General features: G+C 47.2%; 1 protein-coding gene across 2 annotated transcripts in view; it reads right to left on the bottom strand.

Moving 5' to 3' along the window:
* OSBPL10 (oxysterol binding protein like 10) overlaps nucleotides 1–24,466 on the bottom strand; it is a 202,846-nt gene that overhangs the window by 50,683 nt on the left and 127,697 nt on the right. For both annotated transcript variants that reach the window (XM_051962712.1, XM_051962713.1), the window contains exon 6: nucleotides 20,932–21,086. In XM_051962712.1, the coding sequence (XP_051818672.1) occupies nucleotides 20,932–21,086 (155 nt within the window). The remainder of the gene's footprint in view (nucleotides 1–20,931; nucleotides 21,087–24,466) is intronic.

Raw genomic sequence — 24,466 nt, 5'->3', positions numbered from 1 at the left:
TCCTCACAGTCATCACATATCAGGGACTTGGGGGCTTTGCTTTGGAGGGGGACACATCTATGTGAGTATCTCTCTTCCGGGGAACTCCCAGGGTGGAACCTCCATCTCCACATCAGACAGGCCCTCACTTCAGGACTTCCTGGGGGCAAAGGGAGGTTAAGTGATCTCCCAGGGGTCCCAGGTCAGTGAGCGTCAGAGAATGAAGCACAAGGTCTCAATCTGAGCTTCTGTGTTGCTGCTGAAACATCTCCTAACTCACCCTTCGAACCCTTGGCTCTTCAGCAAGTGTGATCCTGGCTGGAACCAATCAGTCTTCGGTCCCAAAAAGCTAAGAGCTCTAAGACCCAGAAACAAAGTCAGAAAGGAGCAAATCAATCCACCGAGAACGCACTTAGCGGCAAACTGTCCCCTGCCAGGCTCTGGGCACCTCTGGCTGAGGAAGGGGACGGGCTGCCTGGAAGGGACCGGCATCCGAAGTCCCGCCTGGGGCACCCGAGGGCGTGCTCACAACCGTACCGAACATATGCTCGAGGAGCCGAGGTTAGGAATCTCTAGCTTCAAATCACGCGAGAGTCACTTCTCCATATGAGATTCTGGACAAGTCACTTAAGGATCTACAGAACCGGTATTAATGGCCCCGACCTCACAGACTTGTAGGCAGGATTTGGCAAAGTGGAAGATCGCTTCCGCGATCTGCTGATGCTCCAAGGCCCACCAAGTCCCTCCACTGACTGGCTCAACTTTTAAAGAAGGCGTCACGGGGCCACAACATCAGTCTTGTTGGTTGGCTTTCTTAAAAATAATCATACGTTTTACTATCTTTTCTCATTTCATCACCTTCATTTTCCTGAATAGCTCTTCCCTCCCACACACAGAGAAGTGCCCCTTAGAACAAAAAATTAAGAAAGAATTCAACAGAATTAACCAATATGTCAATTAAGTTGAAAGGGATGGGCGATGGGCGACCCCAGTAGGCCCTTGCTTCTGCAAACAAGGCTCCCATCCTGTCGTCTTTCTCATCTCAAGTGGGTGAGCCTGGTCTCCCCTTCTAGATCCTAACCTCCAGAAAGGCAGGAACTGTCTCTCTCACTGGTTCCATGGGTCCAAGCCAGGGCTTTCACAAAGAAAAGGCCTTTAAGTGACTCCCTGGGCTGCATCTCAGGGTGCCCCTCCCAGGCCCATGACGAGGATTCCACGAGACCGTTTGTATCCATTAGCCCAGTGCCAGGGACACGGTAAGAGCTATATAAATGTTAGCTATTATTATTAATGGCGCAGATATAGATACATGCATATATGTATGCACATGCGTAGCTTATATGTATCGTGGATGAGCATATATACACGCATGTGCGATTATGTGTATGCTATATATGTGTATCTACATACATGCTTATAGACATAGACATCTGATCCTCACAATAACTCTGCATGGTGAGTACTGTTATTATCCCCATTTTACAGATGAGGAACCTGCGGGCAAACAGAATCACACAGCTAATAAGCATTTGAGGCTGGATTAACCACCCCACCTAGCTGCCTCCATTTTTTATTTTTAACAGATGCTTTATACACATTTTATCATATTTTGGCCTCACAACTTACTAAAAGCATAGTTAAAATGATTACCTTTCCATTTTACAGATGAGGTAAGCTGAGGCTCGGAAAGGCTCACTGGACCAGGTCCCACTATAAGAGGCAGGATCCTTGCTGGGAGCCTTTCCTGACTTCAATGTTCTGCTCATTATCCCAATAACTTTTACTTTTTTATGTTAAACATGATAGAAATACACATTAAACTTAATATTTGCATACACATTTATACAATTATCGTGCACACAAGAAAAATCAAATCAAACCAGAAAAACAATGAGAAAGAAAAATAAAATGCAAACAAAGAGTGAGAATGCTGTGTTGTGATTAACACTCAGTTCCCACAGTCCTCTCTCTGGGTGCAGATGGCTCTCTCCATCAAAAAATCAACCCTAATAACTTTTAATGGGACAGGAGGGACATTTAAATGATCACACGATCCAAGTTGTAAAACCCCTTTTAACACAACTCGAGAACCCCTCTGTGTGCACAGAGATGGCACCAAGGTAGCACAGAGAGACAACAGCCACAGCTTTACTCTGAATCATGCTGGGGACCCAAGGCCAAGAGGAAACCAAAGACCCGGCCTTCAAGGAGCAACCATCCAATGCATTACGGCAAAGGGGAAAATGTCCCTTTCACTTGAAGAATTCTCCAAAGGGCAAGACTGTGTCCCACCCTCTGAGGTTCCCAATGTCCCCCCTTCTCTCCTTCCACTCTTCCCCAGGCTCTGTGATGTCCCACCCTGGTGTCAAGCCCAGACCAAACAGATCTGGACAGGCTGCCTACTTATAACTTAGAAAACCACAAAATAGCAAGATCTCTGTCATACTGTATTCTTTTTTACGTTAAACATTTCCCAATTCTTTTTTAATCTGCTTCCCAACAAGCTCCAGAATTTTTCCAGCCTTCAAATTCCAAGGTCTAGACGCTTGGCCTTGGGTCTCCAGCATGATTCAGAGTAAAGGGGAAAGTCCTTTTTTCCTCTGGATCCTGCTTTTCCTCTGGATCCTCCACCAAGCCCAGCCAAGTCCTTCCACTGACTGGCTCAACTTTTAAAGAAGGTATCCCGGGAGCCACATCATCAGTTTTGTTGGCTTGTCTTTCTTTAAAAATAATCATACATTTTACTATCTTTCCTCATTTCATCCTTCATTTCCCCAAATAGCTCTTCCTTCCCACACACAGAGAACCATCCCTTATAACAAAAAATTAAAAAAGAATTCAACAGAATTAACCAATATGTCAACTAAGCTGAAAGGGATGGGCAGTGGCGGTCTCATCACCAACCACCATGATGAAGCCTTTCTGCTGCCAGTTAACGCTGTTTTCCTTCTGTTAATCTTCATTGTGCTTTGTAAGCACCTTACTATCTCCCATTCTGTCTCTCATACTTGCTTCTCCTCTTCTCGACTAATAAGCTTCCAGAAGGCAGGGAAAGTGTATTTTATTTATTTCCTCTTTGAATCTCTAGTATCGTTCATACCATAGTTGCTTGATATTTGACAGAAATAAAGACAATTTTAAAAAACAATTAAACTCTAAAAGACATTCAATAAACTTTCCTCATTGTGAGCACAGGATTTGAAAGGGAAAAGGAAGCTTCTTGGTGGGCCCCAAATGACAACCAAAGCACAATTTCTGAAAAAAAATCCTCCTTAGGACTCCTAAGAGAATGAGTTGCTTCGTCAGGGAATAAATATTCCTCTTCCCACTTTCTTCCACATGAAGTTGAGGACGCAACCATCAGTTTCAAAACGAGAAGATATTCCCCCCCCCCAAATACTGTAAATGGTGGTGTGGGTCCCAGACTAACTCACAAGAAGCCTAAGCTCACAATGGAGTTCAAAGATTGTGCTTTCAATTTATTAGGAATTAAAAATAGATTCTCTGCAACTCCTCATTCATGGTTGGAGCCATCCTTTGCCAAATGTAAAAAGAGGTAAAAAGGAATGGGAGCAAAAGGAAAAAGAAAGAAGAAGTTGTTCCTTCAGTAACCTACCATGACTTGGAAGACAGAGTGAAGGAGAGAGTTAAGAGAATTATCCCAAAATACAAATGATTGGTAGATGACAGGGCTTGCCTAAGAGGGAAGAAAGGAGGTGGTAGAGAAGGGAGACTGCAATGGAGAATTTGCCTAGATTGGTCAACTGAAGGTCCCCACCACCGGACAGTTTAGCTGCGGTCGGGACATCATGGAGAAGGAAGGAGCCGGTCCATCTTCTAACGAGCGTAAAGCTTTGGGAGAGAGAGGACAAGCTGCTGCTAGGTGTGCAATGCTAACAGCAGCAGTCCCTTCAGTCTTACAGTCAGCAAACCGACACACAGCATAATGAAGTGATCACAATAGCTCTTTTACATGTCCAGTCATTCTAACATTGAAGAACCTATTACTCTGCATATCTCACTGAATTAAACTTATAATTTGGGGAGAGGAGAGGGTCAAGGAATGGGGGAGGTTCCCTTTCATTCCATTAGTGTGGAAAGACTTCTTCCAAAGTAGGATGAATTCCTAACACTTCTAGGCTTACAGAGCTCTCTGGTGCCTCTTAAGAGGTGACGTGACCTTTTTCATGGTCGAGCAACCCATAAATATCACCCAGGTTCCCCCTTCCCTACAACCCCACAGTATGACTTATAGCTCATGATAACTGAAGCAACATGCTGGTCTATCTCAGTATTAAACACGGCAACTGAAACAGCATGGTCTATTCTCAGTGTTAAATATGGCAATTGAAACAGCATGGTCTATCTCAGTATTAAATATGGCAATTGAAACAGCATGGTCTATCTCAGTATTAAACACGATAATTGAAACAGCATGGTCTATCTCAGTATTAAATATAGCAACTGAAACAGCATGGTCTATCTCAGTATTAAATATAGCAACTGAAACAGCATGGTCTATCTCAGCATTAAACACGATAACTGAAACAGCATGGTCTATCTCAGTATTAAATATGGCAACTGAAACAGCATGGTCTATCTCAGTATTAAACACGATAACTGAAACAGCATGGTCTATCTCAGTATTAAATATGGCAATTGAAACAGCACGGTCTATCTCAGCATTAAACACGATAACTGAAACAGCATGGTCTATCTCAGTATTAAACACGATAATTGAAACAGCATGGTCTATCTCAGTATTAAACACGATAATTGAAACAGCATGGTCTATCTCAGTACTAAACATGGCAACTGAAACAACATGGTCTATCTCAATGCTAAACACAAAAACTGGAACAGCATGGCCTATCTCAGTGCTAAACACAGCAATTGAAACAGCATGGTCTATCTCAGTGCTAAACCCAGCAACTGAAACGGCATGGTCTATATCTCAGTGCAAAATATAGACCATGCCGTTTCAGTTGCTGGGTTTAGCACTATCTCAGTATTAAACACAGCAGAGAATCCTGGAACTTAAAAAACTTGACTCTGAGGAAAACAAGGGGCACCGTTTGGCAAACTCAAAAATCCCCCTAATCATTCAGCATCCAATTATCCCCCTGCAGGGTTGTGATTCTCTTCCATCACACTGACCTTGATCCAGAAAGAAAGAAAGAAATACGTTGACCAGGGAACAGCACTGCCTTAGAGTCATATTACAGCACTTGATCCAGTTCCTGGCACACTTAGCAGGTTCTTAATAAATGTTGATTGGCCGATGGATCGAAAGTGTTTTAATAAAAACATATCGATTCATTAAGTCAGTGAAGGACAGGAGGTAATAAGCCCCAGAAGAGATTCTTTTTTTCCTCCTCTAGTTCTTCATATAAAATTATTAGCAATTTGGTATTTGGATCCAAGATCAAAAGCTGGAAGGGCCCTAGGAAGTCACTTAATCCAACCACCTCATGTATAGGTGTGAGAAAACAATGTCCATGGACGGGCAGTGTTGTGGCTATGTCTGACAGGAAGGGTCAAGACCTCTTTTTCCCTTGGGTGTGTGACCTTAACTCTGCCCTCCATCAGGCTGAGTGAATGACAACTTGTTCTTCCACTGCTATGAGCAAGAAGGGCAAGAGGATCCCAGGAGAAGGAAGAGGAGGAAAGAGCCTCAGGGCACGCCCAGAGGTGATCATGTCAGCCCCCCACATAGGGAGCAAGGCAGGGACTTACCCAAGGACAAGATTACTGGCTCCTCAACAACTGGCATCGGGCTCACGTTCTCTTCCACAACTGGCATCGGGTTGTTCTCTTTTACAACCGGCATTGGGCTCACGTTCTCTTCTACAACTGGCATCAGGTTGTTCTTTTTTTACAATGGGCATTGGGTTCACATTCTCTTCCACAACTGGCATCGAGCTCACATTCTCTTCCACACCTGGCCTCAAGTTGTTCTTTTTTACAACGGGCATTGGGCTCATGATCTCTTCCACAACTGGCATCGGGTTGTTCTCTTCCACAACTGGCATCGGGCTCACATTCTCTTCCACAACTGGTATCGGGCTCACGTTCTCTTCCACAACTGGCATATGGTTGTTCTCTTCCACAACTGGTATCAGGCTCACATTCTCTTCCACAACTGGCATCGGGTTGTTCTCTTCCACAACTGGCATCAAACTCACGTTCTCTTCCACAACTGGCATCAAGCTGTTCTCTTTTACAACCAGAATCGGGCTCACATTCTTACACAGCTGGCATCAGTCTCAAGTCTCCTTCCACAATTGACATCAGGCTCATATTCTCTTCCACAATTGGCACAGGCTCACATTCTCTTTCACAACTGGCATCGGTTCACATTCTCTTTCACAACTGGCATCGGGTACACATTCTCTTTCACAACTGGCATCGGGTTCACATTCTCTTCACAACTGGCATTGGGTTCACATTCTCTTCCACAACTGGCACCGGGTTCACATTCTCTTCCACAACTGACATCAGGCTCCCATTCTCTTCTACAACTGACATCAGGCTCCCATCTCCTTCTACAACTGACATTGGGCTCACGTCTCCTTCCACAACTGACATCAAGCTCCCATTCTCTTCCACAACTGACATCAGGCTCCCGTTCTCTTCCACAACTGACATCGGGCTCACATCTCCTTCCACAACTGGTATCGAGCTCACATCTCCTTCCACAACTGGCATTGAGCTCACGTCTCCTTCCACAACTGGCATGGGGCTCACGTTCTCTTCCACAACTGACATCAGGCTCACGTTCTCTTCCACAACTGGCATTAGGCTCGTGTCTTCTTCCACAATTGGCATCAGTCTCGTGTTTTCTTCCACAATTGGCATCAGCCTCATGTTTCCTTGTACAACTGGCATTAGCCTCATGTTTTCTTCCACAACTGGCATCAGCCTCATGTTTCTTTCCACAACTGGTACCAGGCTCATGTTTCCTTCCACAACTGGTACCAGGCTCATGTTTTCTTCCACAACTGGCATCAAGCTCATATCCTCTTCCACAACTGGCACAGGGTACATACCCTTTTCAGCAACTGGCACTGGGTACACATCCTCTACAGAAACTGGCAGGGGACACAACCCATGTCCCCTCTATAAAGTGCTAGTGAACCTTTCACTGTCTAGGGCACCATTCACCCATTCGTTGCAATGGGAAGATCCCAGGCATCGTACCCGGGCTTTAGAACTCAACTGGAACGGCCCTGCTAATTGTTTAGGTCATAGAACAGTGCGAGGTAGAGAAAGGGGTTAGGGAGGGAAGGAGGAAAGAATAGGGGGAGGGAGGACTGTCAGATTCTCATGGATCAAATCCACACTTCGAGGACTCAAGTGCACCAGGCTTCCACAGACACAAATCGGACCCCCTTTGAGCCTTGGGAGGTGGTCTCAGAGTTCTGGGGCTAAAAAAGCATCATCTCCTTGCGTCTGAGCTGGTGAGGGATTTCTCCCCACTGCAGGAGGCTCATCTTCAACAAGAGACATACAGATCATCATCAGCCCGTACTGACGCCTGCTTTCTCTGGCCCAGAATGCTGGACTGTGGGTGGAACAAGTGGGGAAGAAGAAAGAGTCCAGGTGTGGTGGAGGAACAGGCTCAAAGGCTGCTGTGGTCACTGATCAGCTAGGGATGCTGGATTTTGCCTCGTGAGACTCAGTTACCCCGGATGTAACATGAGAAGGCTAGGCCAGATGAAAGGCCTTTCCAGGCCCTACAAGTCACGTCTGCGACTTGGGTTCTGTGTGACGCTGGGTGATTCACTGACCGATTCTGGGCTTGTCCCCTCCTCACGAGGCTCATCTCTAAGATTCCTCCACTTTTAAACCCATCCTCTGTGACTCGCCAAAAGTAAAATGCTGTGGATATGGCCCCAAAGGACGCAAGATGGCTTCCACAGCAAAGAACTGTGGGAAGAGGAACTGAGGGAAGTTTTTGTAAAACAATCAAAACATCACTTTTTTGCGTAAAGAACAAAAACAACAGCTAGAATTTAGAGAGCCCTTCCATGTTTGCAAAGCACCACACACTGGCTCATTTGATCCTTACCACTATTATCATCATTACTTTACGAATGACAAACTGAGGCAGACAGGGGTTAGGTTAAAGCCGGGATCACAGTTCTGGGACAGAGTTTGAACTCAGGTTTTCCTGACTCTCACTCAAACTGCCAAGACTTTTTTTTTTTTTGGAGGGAGGGGAAAAAAGCATCATTCTGTAAATTGTAATAAAAAAGCGCCATGACTAACCTTGTTAATGGACTACAAAGCGCATCTTTGAGTATGATCCTCATCAAACAAGATGGTACCTCAACTGCCCAGGCCCCATTGGTATAACTGCACTGGGAGCAAATCCACCCCAGGACACTCAGCCTAGTGGCCCCTTGGTTTCCAGGGTGTCCTGGCAAAAGGCCCACCCACAGGGGCACAATCCCTGCTTATGTCTCACCTCGAGGACAGAGGAATCATCATAAAGCCCCCAAAGCCAACACAATTGTTCCACCATGACACGCAGGAAGTGCCTCGTCGGCTGGACAAGCTGTCAGCTTTGGACTTGGGTGTAAATCCTGGTTCCTCTGCTCCCTGCCAATTGGACTGAGACTAAGTCCTTTCATTCTGATAGCCAATTTCTTCATCTGTTAAAAGCAGGGTTAGACTGGATGACCTTTGCCACGAACCCACGATCCTCTGGTTCATATAAAACTTCCAGTGTATTTAGGAAGTGATGGACACAGCCGCTTGCATCTGGGTGTATCTGTATTTACGTAACGGCTCCATCTGTCAATGACCACGTATTAAGTGCCTACTATGTGCCAGAGACTCAGCTAAGCTTGCAGAAACACAGGATAGCTCCGGCCCTCAAGAAGCTTGCCATGGAGTGAATCTTTACAGGCATTTACATTTACAGGCAGACCAATGAGATAAGACTGAATAAAACATTAAGTGCTTATTATGTGCTCTGCTAAGCCCAGGGAATGTCACTACAAGGTCCCTCCCCTCCAGGAGCTTAAGTGCTGATGAGAGGAAAAGCAAGGGGAGAGGGGAGCACAAAGAGAGAGAACTCTCTGTCCAGATGAGGGATTCCCAGTGAGGAAACCCCCTCTGCCAATCAAGATGGGCACTTGAGAGTCTTACAGAGTTAGCTCACTGAGACATAGAAGAAAGCGGGTTTTCTTCTATATACTTTTACACTATATCCCTCTACATGCATATGTATATCCATAAAGGCATATAAATCTACATATCCGGCCATAAGAGTGTGAGGAAGTGTATATGGGTATATACAGATGTGTTTATATACAAGTATGCATACACACATACATACTATATACATGTGGATGTACACACACACATAGGTGCTCTGTGAGATGCACGTGTGTGCCTGTGGGTACATGCATGTATATTCATACGTGTATGTGCATAGGTATATATGTTCATAAGTATGCCTGTGTATACATAGGCACATATGTGCATTGCACAGACTTGTGTGTGCATGGGTACATGTGTGTACATATATGCACACTTGTGTATATATGCATAAACATGCCTTGTGTATTTGTACATGAATTTACACACATGTGTATGTGTAAATATACACTTATACATGCCTGTGTACACAAGTATGTGTATGTACAGATGTGTACCTATATATTTGTGTGTAAAAAATATACTAGTAACACTCACGGGCACGCTGATCCAGGTACGCTGATCCAAGATCGACTTATCACTCAGGTACACTGATCTAGGATTGACCTATTATTCACAGGTACGCTGATCCAAGATTGACTTATCACTCAGGTACACTGATCTAGGATTGACCTATTATTCACAGGTACGCTGATCCAAGATTGACTTATCACTCAGGTACACTGATCTAGGACTGACTTAATACTGACGGGCATGCTGATCCAGGACCGACTTATTACTCACAGGTATGCTGATCTAGGACTGACTTATCAATCACGGGCACGCTGATCTAGGACCAACTTAACACTCACAGGCATGCTGATCTAGAACTAGAGAAAGAAAATAAAATACAAGCAAACAACAACAAAGAGGGAAAATGCTGTGTTGTGAACCACACTCAGTCCCCACAGCCCTCTCTGTGTCATGCGTGTAACTTGCAACTGACATCAGGCTCCTATTCTCTTCTACAACTGACATCAGGCTCCTGTCTCCTTCTACAAACTGACAGTGCTAAATATGGCAAGTGAAACAGCATGGTCTATCTCAGTATTAAACATGGCAACTGAAACAACATGGTCTATCTCAGTGCTAAACTCATGCTGATCTAGGACAACTTATCACTCACAGGCACACTGATTCAGGACCGACTTAACACTCATGGGTACAATGAGGTATAAGCGACTTCCTGACCCTGAATGAACGAGTGAATGAGCATTTCTTAAGCACTAGAAGCCGAGCACTGGGGACACAAACAGAAAAGTGGGCGCTGCCCTCCAGGAGCCCATTCACAGGTTTCAGCGGTGAGCTTGTCTGAGGGTCCCTGGGTTCTCCAGGTAAACAGCAAAGCAGACAGGGTCATATAATTCTCACGGATTCCGCCATATCTCTTCCCAACACTGAACGGTCAGTTGGAGCCAAGATCTCGACAGCCAGAAGGCCCGTTCACATTCTCAGGAACCTCAGCTGCAGCCCCTGGACAGGTGGCTGTCAGGCCTGGCTGCGGAGTGGTCAGTTCTCAGCGGGTCAGCTAGGAGACAGCTGCCAGGGCAAGAAGAAGGCTCCAGATTTGCTGGGGCTCTTGGGCCAACCAACAACAACCTCTGCTTGAGGGTTGGTGTTTCACTGCCAAGGAGAACTGTCAGTGGAGCATCCTGCCCTCACTGACCAATGCGTGTTGGACATCACTGTCTCTACCACAAACAGAACCTGGAAAACTCAAGCCCTGCCGGCGGCCCAAGGCCTCTTACCAGTTCCAGGGCCTCAGAGGGCGTCTGGAGAGAAGGAGCTGCTAAATAACCAGGCCATGTGCAAGCGTCTGGGCCACGGGGGCCCGGTCCTGGGGAGGCCGCAGGCCAACCCCATGTCCTGCCTTGGACGTCCGACCCGAGAGGCTGCGGGCACGGAGCCTGTGCCCAGAATCTGGAGCTAGCGGATACCTCACAGGTCCCAGAACGTCGGAGCCGGCAGGGCTCTGGCCAGCTTCCTCCTGGCAGATATACAGAAAGGGCAGCCCGTTTCTGGAGACAAGAGTCCCACCTGCTGGTTTAAGGCTGGCAAAGCTGTTCTTCCACCTGACCCTCACAAGAGCCCTCATGGTGCTGGTGGCTCAGAAGCATCCGACTCCTTGGGGCTGGCTCTCGGACCGCAGCACACCAGGCCCTCCCCCTCCAGTACCTACCCAAGTTTGTCCAAACTATTCCTTGCCTCCATGACACTACCTATCCAATTATCCCCATTTTACAATTGAGGAAACTGAGGCAGAGTGCTGGGGCGGGGGGACACAGCTAGGAATCGTCTGAGGCTGGTCAATACAGAAATCTGTTTTGACAATGCATATCTGTTTTGAGGACTTTTTCTATTTCTCTTTCAGTCAGACAAAGGGAGGTGGGAGGGAAAAAAAAGAACTACTCAACAATTTTAAACAAATTTAATTAAAAAGAGAATTCTTTCCAGAGTACCTCTGAAAAGCAATTTCCCAGCCATTGCTTGAAAGGTCTGGGGCCTCATTAATAAAATAAGATGACCTCGACTGAACATTGGCTCTGGAGACTCAGGACCTGGATTCAAATCTCATCTCTGATGCTTCCTATGCACATGACCCTGATCCTAAAAGTTCTTGGGTCTCAATTTCCTCTTCAGTCAAAGGGTAAAATGGCCTCTCAGCTCTAACCCTCACAATCATTCTCCAAAAGAGCAAGATTTGGGTTTTAGCCCCAAGACTGTAGCTCTTAGAATCCAATAATCATCTCCTTTTAAAAAAAAAAAACCAGAAAATCAGCACTGCCAATTTCTCACAAAGCTAGAATAGAATAGGTGACCTTACACGCTAGTCTATGAGAAATGAAATAGAATTTTTAATCGAGAACTCCATGGGGAGCTCTCAAAACTAAGTCATTTGCATCTTATTAGAATGAAACTTATTTTCCAAGATTTACTTTTAAGTCAACTCTAGATTCTTATCCCAAAGAAAAGAAAATGGCCTCATTTTCACCCTATCTTAAAAGCTCGTCTAAATGTAAATGTTGGCAAAATTAGTTGGATCCGTGAAACTCCAAGATTGATGCCCTCCCTAGTCAGGGACCGAGAGTTTTTGGGGAGCCGCAGATCTCTCTCTAAAGGCTCCGACAACCAAACCCCAACATGCAACAGAACTGAAGTCAGTGGGCATTCCACTGCAGAGGGACCACGCTCAGCCCTGGGGGCACATTTTAGGGAAGGTACTGGGAAGCTCAGCAACGAGCAAGGACTTGGGCATCGTGTCCCAGCAAGAACTGCAAAGGGGGGGCTATCTGGGCTGGACAGGGAGGCCCCAAGGAATGCCTGACTGAGGGTGCTATGGATGCTCAACTCATGAAGAACTGGGGGTGACACAGAGAGGGCTGTGGGGACTGAGTGTGGTTCACAACCCAGCATTTTCCCTCTTTGTTGTTGTTTGCTTGTATTTTATTTTCTTTCTCTTTTTTTTTTTCTGGTTTGATTTGCTTTTTCTTGTGCAGCAAGATAATTATATAAATATGTATACATAGATTGGATTTAAGATAGATTTCTACCATATTTAACATGTATTGGACTGGTTGCCATCTTGGGGAGAGTATGGAAGAAGGGGGGAAATTGGAATACAAGGTTTGGCAAGGGCTAATGTTGAAAAATTATCCATGTGTATTTCTGAAAATAAAAAGCTTTAATTAAAAAAAACAAAAAACAAGAATCGGGGATGAAGGATGACGGTGGCTGTCTTGAAGCAATTGGGATTTAGGGGTGTTTTTTTCTGCCCCTAGAGTCCAGAACCAGAATCTCTAGGTGAGTGCCAAATTGGCAAATCGAGGCTTGATTCAGGAAGTATTTCCCAAGAGGAATTAAGGACCGCCTCAGGAGATATAGGATCCATCTACTTCTTGGTCTCAAGACCATTTTTCCTTTTTTTGGCCAGGCAATTGTAGTTAAGTGATTTGCCTAAGCGTTAATTGTCTGAGGCTGGATTTGAACACAGATCCTCGACTCCTGAGCCAATATTCCACCCACTGTGCCATCCTTGTGAAGGATAGTGGAAAGTGGCCTTGTCCTCCCAAAATTTGCCTTCGTCCTCAAATGCTTTTGCATTTATTTTTTTCATCTACACGTGTGTATAGGAACACGTCATGTGTCCTGCCCCATTAGACTGTGAGCCCTCTGAGGGCAGGGCGGTTTGTTGTTATCATTATCGATAACTAGCACTGAGAGAGCAGTTTAAGACTTGCATTTCACAAATATTCTTTCATTGTATTTTCACACCAAAACCCCTTTGTTGCTACTTAATTCAGCATGTCCCACTTTTCTTGACCCCATTTGGAGTTTTCTTGGCAAATACATTAGAGGAGTTGGCCATTTCCTTCTCTAGCCCATTTTATAGATGAGACACTGAGACAAATAGGGTAAAGGGACCTGGCCAGGATCACACAGCTACTGACTCCAGGGCCACTGTACTACTTAATTCACTTTTCTGTTATCTCCTATGCCTCATACAGTCTCTCATTTTTTACACATGTTTTTAAAATGTTTGTTGGTTTGGATGTAGTTGAATCATAAATGACCGTGTCATGGGACACACTAAATAAATGCTGGCTATTATTAGTGGTGGTGAGCTCCCCATCACCAGAGATTTGCAAGATCACCTGTGGGAGAGTTGATAGACAGGATTCACGAGCCTGGAAAGAATCACATCCTGGGCACTGAGGATGGAAAGCTATCAACAAAATTCCTGCCCTCAACGAGCTTATGCTTTAATATTGGAGAGGGGGAGCTACGGAGGAAACGGAGTCCAACCATGGACTGGTATGTTTGGGGAATGATTGTGTCGGCCTCCTTCCTGGGAACTAGAGCTAGGAACGGGTAGAGGAATGGGTAAGACTAGATGGAAATTCCAGCCAAGCCCCAGATGCCTGGCTGGGACCGACACGGCCAGTGATCCAACCTTTCCATGCCCATCTCCCATTTGCGCTGTGCCCACCACGAGAAGCAAATCTCCGGCTCCCTGTGAGTCCCAACTGCCACAAACCTCCCTTCCAAACTCGATTCCATAAAGCCGCCTTTTCTGCGAGGTCAAGTGGAGGAAATTAATGAAACCAGTGGGGGTGATTATCTGGGCAGCAGCCTCGAGCAGGAGGAAAAGCCGTTTTCCCTGATCCTGAGGCAAACGAACAATAACTCCATCGGGCCTGGGTCAGGACGGTCCCAGGTATTAATCTATCCCAGGCCACTGCTCATCTCTTCTATGAGACTCCCGTCTAAGGGGACGACTTGAACCAGAAATGAACTCCATCAGCCTGTTCTTGGGTAGAATCTACTCCCGATGGATCAGAATAGAGAGATGCCTTTGAGTCTATGAGCAGGGGAGAGCGTGGGGCTGTAGGGAAGGGACCTTCACCCTTTCTGAAACTCTGACAGCGACAAAAGCCCCGACTCTGCTGCCAGAAGTGACCCTGAAATAAAACAGTCTATAAGCACCTACTATGTGAAGCAAAAGCCAGTCTGCCAGTCCCTGTCCTCAAAAGCCTTACAACCTAAGCGGCATGACATCAGGCAGACTAATATATGTGCATCCGTACAGATGCATGAAAGAGTCTAAAGTCAGAATAAATAGGGAATGACTGAGAGAGAGAAGACCCCAGAATTAAGAGGGGTTGGGAAAGACTTCCTGCAGAAGGGGAGGTTTTAGCTGGACCCAACAGTTGGGATGGAGAAGGGAAGAGCACAGAAAATCTGGGCCTGAGGGGGGAGGGTCTTGTCTGTGAGATGGTAGGAGGCCCCTGTCAGTAGACCCTGTTGGGAGGGGGCCAGCTTGTGAAGGGCCTTGAGTGCCAAACAGCATTTTGTATTTGCCCATTGAGTCAATAGAGAGCTATTGGGGTTTATTGGGTGACCCGTGATTTAGAGAATCATTTTAGAGGCTGATTGGAGAATGGGTTGGATTGGGGAGAGACAGGCAAGACCTCCAGCAGGTGGGAAAGAGGGAGAGGGAAGGGGAGGAAGGGAGGGAAAGAGAGAGAGAGAGAGAGAGAGAGAGAGAGAGAGAGAGAGAGAGAGAGAGAGAGAGAGAGAGAGAGAAAGAGAGAGAGAGAGAAGGAGGAAGGGAGGGAAAGAGGAAGGGAGTGGGGAGGGAGAGAGAGAGAGAAGCAGAGACAGAGACAGAGACAGAGAGAGACAGAGAATAAGAATGTGAATGCAGATCAAAAAAGTTCATTTTCACCTTTTTTAATGTTTTTATTCTTGTTGTTTTCCCTTTTGTTCTGATTTTTCTTTTACATCATGACCAATAGGGAAATATGCTTAAAATCACTGTACATGTATAACTTACATCAGGTTGCTCACTGTCTTTGGAGAGGAGAAAGGTAAGGAAGGAAGGGAGGGAGAAAAAAAAATTGGAACTCAAAATCTTACAAAAATGAATGTTGGGAATTGTCTTTACTTGTGATTGGAAAAATAAAATACTATTTAAGAAAACCCGACAAGCTAGCTCTGGTAAGGAATAAGGCTGCTTCATCATGAAACATAAAGGAGGGTATGGGGTTCTTACATCTGAGTGGCAGCAGAGGAAGCAGAGGTGAGGGTCTATGGGTAGAGAATGGGACAAATCTTCAGAAATAAGAATGTAGAATACTGGGCGGGGGGAACTGACTAACCTTTGGCATTTACTACATTTCCTCACTTCCAGCGGCCGGAGCGGACTCAGAGGCCCTGCCCACTTCTGGACCCAGTGTTTCCTGTCAAACGCGACCTCATCATTTGGCCCGGTTTCGTGTTTCTTAAGAGGGGAGTAGGGTTTGATGGGAGTCACCCTAGCCAGCAATGACACGGGGACAAACAAACCGCAACAATGAAGCTCATCGTTTTTAATTTTAATTTCTTCTTTTAACTGTGCAGTCTCTCATGCCCTTCTGCCACACCCGCTGCCCCCCTTCAGAACGCACGAAATACGAGACCCACTGTGCACATGTAATCATATTTCTGCGTTAGTCATCTTCCTCCCAAATGCTATCGAAGCTTTGTCTCTCTCTCTCTCTCTCACACTCCCATCCCTTTCACCACTATCCCTTTCTTCCACAATTTTAATAAATGCAAATGAGCAGAGGAAAGAGTGGGGGAGGGGTGCAAGGAAGGATGGGGGTGGTGGTGCTGGAGACGCCCAGGGCTGCCCACAGCACAGCCAGCAGGCTCCCACTGGAGTATCAGGGACTTGTCTGGGGCAGTCACTCTAGCCAGCCCGGCGTGCCATTAAGGGATTAAAAACTTCAGTGGGACATGGCCCAGTTTCCCCTGGAGCAGAGCTCTCCCCGAAACACCCCCTCTGTCTGTTCTACTCACAGCGCCATCCCCCCGTGGGGATTGCAGCCCACTTATCAGAAAATTAAATTGCACGGTCTCCCCCCCAAAGCTCTATTTGGCTTAATCGCCGCCGCTCAGGCTGTCTGCAGGGAGGAATGGGATGACACGTGGCGGCCCGGTCACCCTCCCAGCCTGCAACGCCATCTGCCAATTAAATAAATGGCGTCGCTCTTCTCGGCAGAGTTAAGAGCTTCCTTCACCAAACGGGACCCACCAAGAGCCCCTTCTGAGGACTTCAATCCAAGCCAGCGTTAGCGACTTAAAATATCGCTCCCCTAATGGGGGAAACGGAGATCTTAACACATTTCATTATGGAAACATATTTCATTTTCACATCGAGCAAGTTCTGTCCCCAGAAGAATGGAAGCCAAGAGATCCCTGCCTTTGATAACGGAGCTGATTCCGAGTCTCTGGATTCTATTAAATATGCACTAAATCGCAGAGCTTTTGTTCTGCCCAAGAATGGAACAGGAGGAGCCCCCACAGCTCTGTAAATGTTATCTGATGCTGAGATTTGGCAGTGGAGGGAAGAAGAAATTGGGAAGAGACTTTTAAGAAGTCTCAGTCGCTGTTCAGTAGTTTTCATCTGTGTCCGACTCTCTGTGGCCCCATTTGGGTTTTTCTTGGCAAGGACACTGAAAGGCTTTTTCATTTCCTTTCCCAGCTCATTTTACAGATAAGAAAACTGAGACTTGCCGGGATCACACTGCTAGGAAATACACAAGACTACATTTGAACTTGTGTCTTCCTGACTCGAAGCCCAGCATTCTATAACACCGAGCCACCTAGCTGCCTTATCTCCTTCTCCACATGCTTCACTAATTTTTAAATCTAGTCCAATACAAGTTGTTACAATGATCAATTATTAATAATTTTCTGAGTACCCCCCAAGTGTCAGGCATCAGGCTAGACATTGGGAGCATCTGGAGGGACTTAAATTCCATCTAGAGACCAATTCCAGAGCTACAGTCCTCCCTCTGCAGCCCCAGCCTGACTGTGGGAACGACAGCCTCCCCCCGCTCCTGAGCCCCCATCGGTGGGTCTGCTTTCACACTCGACTCAATGGCACAACTGGCAAAGAGCATTTACTGAAATGGCCCAGTACGAACATCAGAGTGAGCCGGTCTCTGCTGCACCTCCGGCAAATACACAAAACAAGAGTGAGAAAAGTGGACGGCACAACGAGAAGTGGGGGATTCCAGGGGAAATCATACACGGGGATGGAGAGCGCAGACTCAGGTATGAGGAGTAGAAAGGAGTTTGGAGGGAGGGGAGAAGGGGGAAGAAGAGAGAAATGGCAATCCTCTGCCAGTGAGCATCCTCAGAGACAGTCAGGCCCACCTGACGCTGCCATGACAAGGACCAGAGCCTTCTGGGAAGGACGCTAGAAATAATCCACAACTTCTGATGTTCCCCTTGAGCTCAAAGGAGCCGGGTTAGAAGGCCGGCCCCATATGGCGACTCTTCCAGTCTCAGGGACCAAAGGTTTGGAAGCTCTTGGCACCTAAAATGAGACTGGAGGCAAATCAGGACTCTAAGAGCCAGAGATGGAGGGAAGGCATTCTAGGGCTCACACGGAGCCACAGGAATCCACACAGGCCCGAAATGGGAATTACAGTAAGCCTGGAAAAGCGGGCCGGAGCCGCGTTGTAGAGAGCTTCCAAAGCTGACCAAGAATCGGAAAAATAATCAAAGATAAAAATAAGGTCTTTTTAGAGACAAATAATGAAGCAAGACTGTATCCTCACAGAAGAAAAGTGGGGGACTACCAGAAGAGAATGTCACTTACAAAGTCAGACACGGTCACACTATACAGTGGTTTTTACTGGAATCTCTTGGTATTTCCATAAATGAGCATAACGTAAAAAACAAACACACACACATATATATATGTATGTATATGTATATGTGCGTTATGCACATGCATATACACTGTGTACATGCGCATGCATTACACAATGTGCAGCTATACATATACACGTGTGCTTACATGTACGTATGTGTATAAAAGCTTATTTTTATATACATGTACATACAAATATATATGAATGAAGGTTAATTTTTTTTAAGTTCACCAGAGCTGCGAGCAAAACTTATCCACCAGGGCAACGTTCCTGCCCACATCAACCACATCTCTGAAAAGATCCGGAGGGAGTGAGGACGTGCTTATCTCCCTCCCTATTGGTCTCTTTCTTCAGACAAGGAATCGGAACACATTCATCACAGGTGAGCTCCCTGGGGCTCTCCATCAGCCGGAAGGCTGCGCCGTCTCTGCTCTAAGGCTTCTCTCCCCGCTCTGCCCACCCCTGACTCAAAGATCCCACAATAACCTGCAAAGGACAGCTGGAATCCAGCAGAATCACGTCCTCGCTCTACCCCCTCAACTCGGCTAATTCAGCGATTAATAATTTACTATTTATATCAATGACTAATTAACAACGATCTCCATATTTATGCAAATTACATGTTTTTCCATTACAAAAATGTCCATTACCATCATCACTCTTTTTCTTAGAGTGATAGGAGACCAGGGTAGAGAGAGCATTAGGTTGGAGTGAGGAAGACAAGTTCCAATTACACTCGGAACCTTTTCCCCGCTAGATCACAGACCCATCTCTTAACCTTTCTCGGTTATTAGGTCATCAAGGTACCGTGGAAAGAGAAGGAAGTTAGAGGACCTGGATTCAAATCCCACCACTAAGGCTTAAAACCAGAGTGACCCTGGGCAAGGTGCTGGATGTTCCCGGCCTCAGTTTCCTCTTCTGTAAAAGGAAGAAGCAAGACAAGATTACCCTCTGAGGCCCCTAGAATCCTCATCTGTAAAATGGGGTTAATAGTGAGTTAGTAGCCACTAGTTTCACTGTAAAGACTTAAATGAGCAAATCTCATAAAGCACTTTGTAAATACTTAATGCACTCTAGAAATAATGTCAGCTGTTCTTATTACCAACAGTACAGATAACATATGGGTGTATATACATATATTTTTTCTTTTAAATTTATAAAGCACTTTACACATATATCCTTATTTGTCTCTTACAACATTTCTGAAGGGTAGATACTACAAAAATCCTCATTTTACACATGAGACAACTGAGGCAGGCAGAGGTGACAGAGGTAGGAAGTATATGAGGCTGGATTTGAATCCAGGTCTTCTGGACCCTAAATCTTACTGCTTTCTCCACTGTGCTGCCTAATCATCTACACTATTACAGCCGTTGCAGCATGATTATCGTTCGTCACCCTCATTTGCGATCATCCAGCCAGCCCGCGCTTAAATCCAATTTATTTGCAGGTCACAGCATCACCTCCCCGGTGTCGTGGTCTTCAAAAACTAAGTAGTAAATGAATGAATGGATGGGTGGATGGATGGAGAGGTAAACAGATAAATAAAGTCAATGGAGAAATACATAAAGTAAATGAATGAAAAATAAGGAATAAAGAATGAAGGACAAACCCAATTATGATTGTTGCTGGGGTAGAGTAGAAAGATTCTTACTTGCCACATTTTTACAAAATGTTTCCTGCTCACTAACTATCTCGGGTACTGTTGGTTGTCTGCCTCGTAGGTGCTAGAGCGCCATCTCTGAAAGGGACCCAACCCACTGCTCGGAGACTCATGGAGCATCTCCCGAGCCCTCCAAGACTTCCTATGCACAAGGTGGTCCCGACAGACAGGAAGCGTCGTCTCTGACACACAATGTGGGGTCTGTGCCGCTTCTAGACATCCCTGGAAACACCCCCATGTGCACACGCAAAAGGAATAAAAAAGAATCATATAATGCAGAGAAAAGTGTGAACCTGGCCCTTTCCGACTGGTACCTGGAGGAACGCCTGGGCACGTGGCAAGGGCCCACGCCTTGCTCCCCGCCAGGAGCCCCTCTCCAGGCTCCCCCTCGTCATCCCCCCTCACTGCCGACGACACGGTGCAGCGTTAAAGTTTGTGGGAGCCCAGATCTGGCACAGCGGGGGTCCTGCCCCATCAGAGCCCCTGGCCCACGGCACGTGGCCCACCCAGGCGGGACGGGAGCCAATCCAGCCACGGCCGTCACGTATCGCAACACCAGGAACTGAATTAAGCAGCTATTACTCCACGGAGTGACACGATATATTATAGAGCTCCAATCGTGTCAGGAGGCAACGCTGTTAATGGGCCCATTAGAATTCTCCCACGGGCAGTTCAAATGACTCCAATTTCAATGAAAATATGAGATTCATCATTCACAGGCTCACAGCTCCTCCGCAGCGGCTGACAGGGCCCCAGCCCAAGAAGAGGCGCTCCCAAAGCCGCCGGTCCTCTACCCCACTTCGGGTCAGCTGCCTCGGCCTGCTTAACCAGCTACGACCCGAGACGTTAACGGCCGACACAGGGCGCTGAACTCACCTTGGGCTCCGATTTGGACAGCACGTCTTTGCTGGCGGTGGGGGCGGGCAAGGCTGCCCACGTGACGGTGGCGTGGGAGGACGGCGGCAAGCCCACCGCCCCGTTTTTCACTCGCTCTGTGGAATGTGACTTGGGCCCCTGCCATCCCGGGTTTTCTGAAATAGAGACCTGGAATGATGTCAAGTATTTTCTACATCCAACATGCACAGAGCCCTAAATTTCCACCTCATTTTACAGGATATCACCTGGGCTCGACTTACCACAGTGCAGCATCACAGGGGACCCGGGTTAAAGGGGATACCGACTGCCCCCTTCATGGCAAGAGCAAGGGAACACTCACACAGTGTAAGGCTCGGGACTGACCTCTCTCTCTAAGAGCTTTATCATCTCAAATATGCATTTGCTGAAACGTGGAGCCATTTTACTAGAGTCCGGAACAAAAACAAGATCCTCTGATCTCCTTTTAGGGCAACTGGCACACCCACCTGTAGATTCAGACCGGGGGTTCATCCTCCCCAACTGGGCACGTGAGCGCCCGAGTTCTGAAAGCTAGCTCGCCCAGAGCCTGGGTCCAACACAGAGGCTTCATCCTCCGAAGCGAGAGGCCCCAGATGCAGGCCCAGAGACTCTGGGCAAGTTGCTCAGGGAGAAGGTAAGAAAGGAAGCTTCTTTATCATTCATTCAACTCATTCTCTACACACGTATTAAGTGTCGGCCCCTGCTAAGGGCTGGAAATAAAAAAAATCAGGATCTCCCTGTGTTTCTCAAAATGTGCCCCAGCAACACCGGGGGGGCTTCTGAGACCCAGAAATTCACAAGATCAAAACTATTTTCATAATAACACCAAAACATTTTAAATTTCCAACACGGCAAAGGTCAATGGGTAAAACCTATATAAATGAGACCTCTCTGGGGATTTAGTAAATAATTTTTAAGATTGCAAAGGGATGGGGCAGCTATGTGGCACAGCGGATAGAGCGCCAGCCCTGAAGTCAGGAGGACCCGAGTTCAAATCTGGCCTCAGACACTTCACACTTCCTGCCTGTGGGACTCTGGGCAAGTCACTTAATTCCAATTACTTAAGGGGAAAAAAAAAAGGAATGCGAAGGGATCTTGAGCCCAACACATTGGAGAAACATTGGGCTACCTCACTGAAAGCACAGCTCTGGTCCCATCCTTTTCTTCCTCCCTCCCTTCCCCTGCCTAATAAAAGCTGAGGATTAAGAAGGCGGGGCCCTGCTAGTCAGAAAATGCTAGGACTATTGTGCCAAATGTCAGGTTCTAGGGTGGTTCGAACATGTTCTGGGGAGGAATTGGATAAGTAGGAAAGAATCCAAAAGAAGGCACTCGAGGTCACCTCAGGAAATAAAGATGGTAGCCAAGGAGAAAAGAGGAGGGCAATCGTACGTAGCCTTCCCAGATCCGGAGGGCTGGTGTTTGAGCGGTCCCTCAGACTGGGACGCCCACCACGCACTGAGAATGCCAGCTAAGTGATGAGCTGCCCGCTCTCGGGATCTAAAGCCCGAGGGAAGGAGGTAAAAGGGGGAATACATGTAGGAGGGGGGCTAAGACTTGGTGGTCCCCGGCAGGATGGGCCACCTGCACCTGCAGAGCCGAGGACATCCTCCTTCCTTTAGATCTTTACACTGTAGCTAGGCGCCCTGCCTACTGCAGAAGGGCCGGCCACTGGGGCTCCCCAACTTTGGGATGCCGTAGAGCTCCTCCCTGATAGTCGGTGAGGTCCCGCTTCCCAGCAAGGTCAGCACATACACCAAGTGTCACTTCTGGACTCAGGGCTCTCTAGAACTTCCCTCTCCCCCCAGGTATAAACAGTCAGACCATACTTCCAAGACCTTTGTGGCTCCACCCCGACAGCAGATCACTGAGAAGAGGGAGGGTCTGAGTGTCGGGAACCAGAACACCCGGATTCACGCCAGCTGCGAGACCCCGGTAAGTCCCCCTGCCGGTGCTCAAGGGCCGCTCTGGAGCTCCCTAATCGATCACGGCCTGATGCAAACAGATGCTTCAATGGCACATCACAGGAGGGCAGCCAGGGACCCATCAGGAAGGCTCCTTTTTCTGAGTTCAAATCCGGCCAAAGACACTTACTAGCTGGGAGACCCTGAGCTGGCTACTGAACGCTGTCCGCCTCAGTTTTGTCATCTGTAAAATACGCTGGAACATCTCCGCCGAGAAATCCCCAATGGGCTCCCGGAAAGCCAGACATATATGATATAATGATATCAATATTTATAATCCTCAGACTGGTGGTACCAAAAATTGAATGAAGCATTTACAAAGCACTTATTAAAACATAAGCCATTCCCTGCTCAAGAAGCCCACCCTCTAACAAGCAGAGGCAGCGAATGAAGTGGTTTGAGCTACCAGTCAGAGGAGAGGTCCCCAAAGGTGTAGACAAGCTTTGGGGTGACTTTCCTGTCCAATCAAGTTAACAAATGCTAATGGAGATCCTCGGAGCAAAGATTCAGAGGGAGAAGGGATTTCTAGTCAAAATCTCCCACGTCACAAATGGGGAAACTGAGATCCGAATTCAGTGGCTTGCCAAAGTCAGCAGAGAACACGTGGCCGAGCTGGGATCCCAATGGGGTCCCGGGGTTCGAGGCACCATGCGGAGACCCCCTGCGTTTCCCATTCTTACCTGGGCTTCTACAGCTTCTTGTGACCCCGCGGTCCCAGGGAAGCATCTTTCTCTAGTAGTTTCCCAAAGTGCCTCCTCCTTCAGGAAGACTTCCCTGATCTTGGCCCTCAAACACTGTCCATACCTCTCTGGCGCACACGTTCTATTTCCGGTGGGGACCGACTTCTGATTGTAACGGAAACCACGCCCAGTTAAGAGCATCTCCCCCTGCTCAGCACGCTCAGAGCTTTAGAGCTTTGCTAGGACCCTGCAAAGGCGGACTGACTTACCTGGGCCCCCAGGTAGGCCGGGGCAGAAATCGGCCCTTAGCTCCCGGGGCAGCACTCGGGAGCTAGAAGGGATCTCAGACGCCAGCGCGCCCGTACAAGAACCGAGGTCCGGACCGCCGGCAGCCAGACCTGGGAGGGACCGCAGCTGCTCTCCTCAAGACAATTCATTCCACTTTGGGAGACTCCTAGTGCACAATTTTTTTCCATGATGTCAAGCCCAGATATTTCTAAATTTGTTTTTTCACTAAACTTTATGCTCTGAGTGAAACAATTCTGGTTTTGTTTTTGTTTTTTTTGGTTTTTTAAGTTTAGGGCTCCCCTCCTTACCCAGGCTGAAGAACAGGGGCTACTCACGGGTCTGATCTCACTAACTGCTCTTTCTGACCTATGGCAGGCTGGAGCCCCCCCCCCCACCTCCTCCGCAGCTCCTAGGGGCACCCCACACCCATGGCTTGGGGCAGAGGCCCGCAGGAGCCCCGAGCCCTGCTTCTCCCTCGGGCAGTTCCAGATACCACAGCCAGAAATGCACAGACTTCACAGAAGGGAGTCCAACCCTTCCATATTACAGATAAGGAAACGGAGTCCCAGCAAGGTAAACATAGCTTGC

The sequence above is a fragment of the Antechinus flavipes genome, chromosome 5 (assembly GCF_016432865.1).
Source record: "Antechinus flavipes isolate AdamAnt ecotype Samford, QLD, Australia chromosome 5, AdamAnt_v2, whole genome shotgun sequence".
Lineage (NCBI taxonomy): Eukaryota > Metazoa > Chordata > Mammalia > Dasyuromorphia > Dasyuridae > Antechinus > Antechinus flavipes.
The sequence above is the reverse complement of the archived record's forward strand: the minus strand, read 5'-3'. Positions and strand labels throughout refer to the sequence as shown.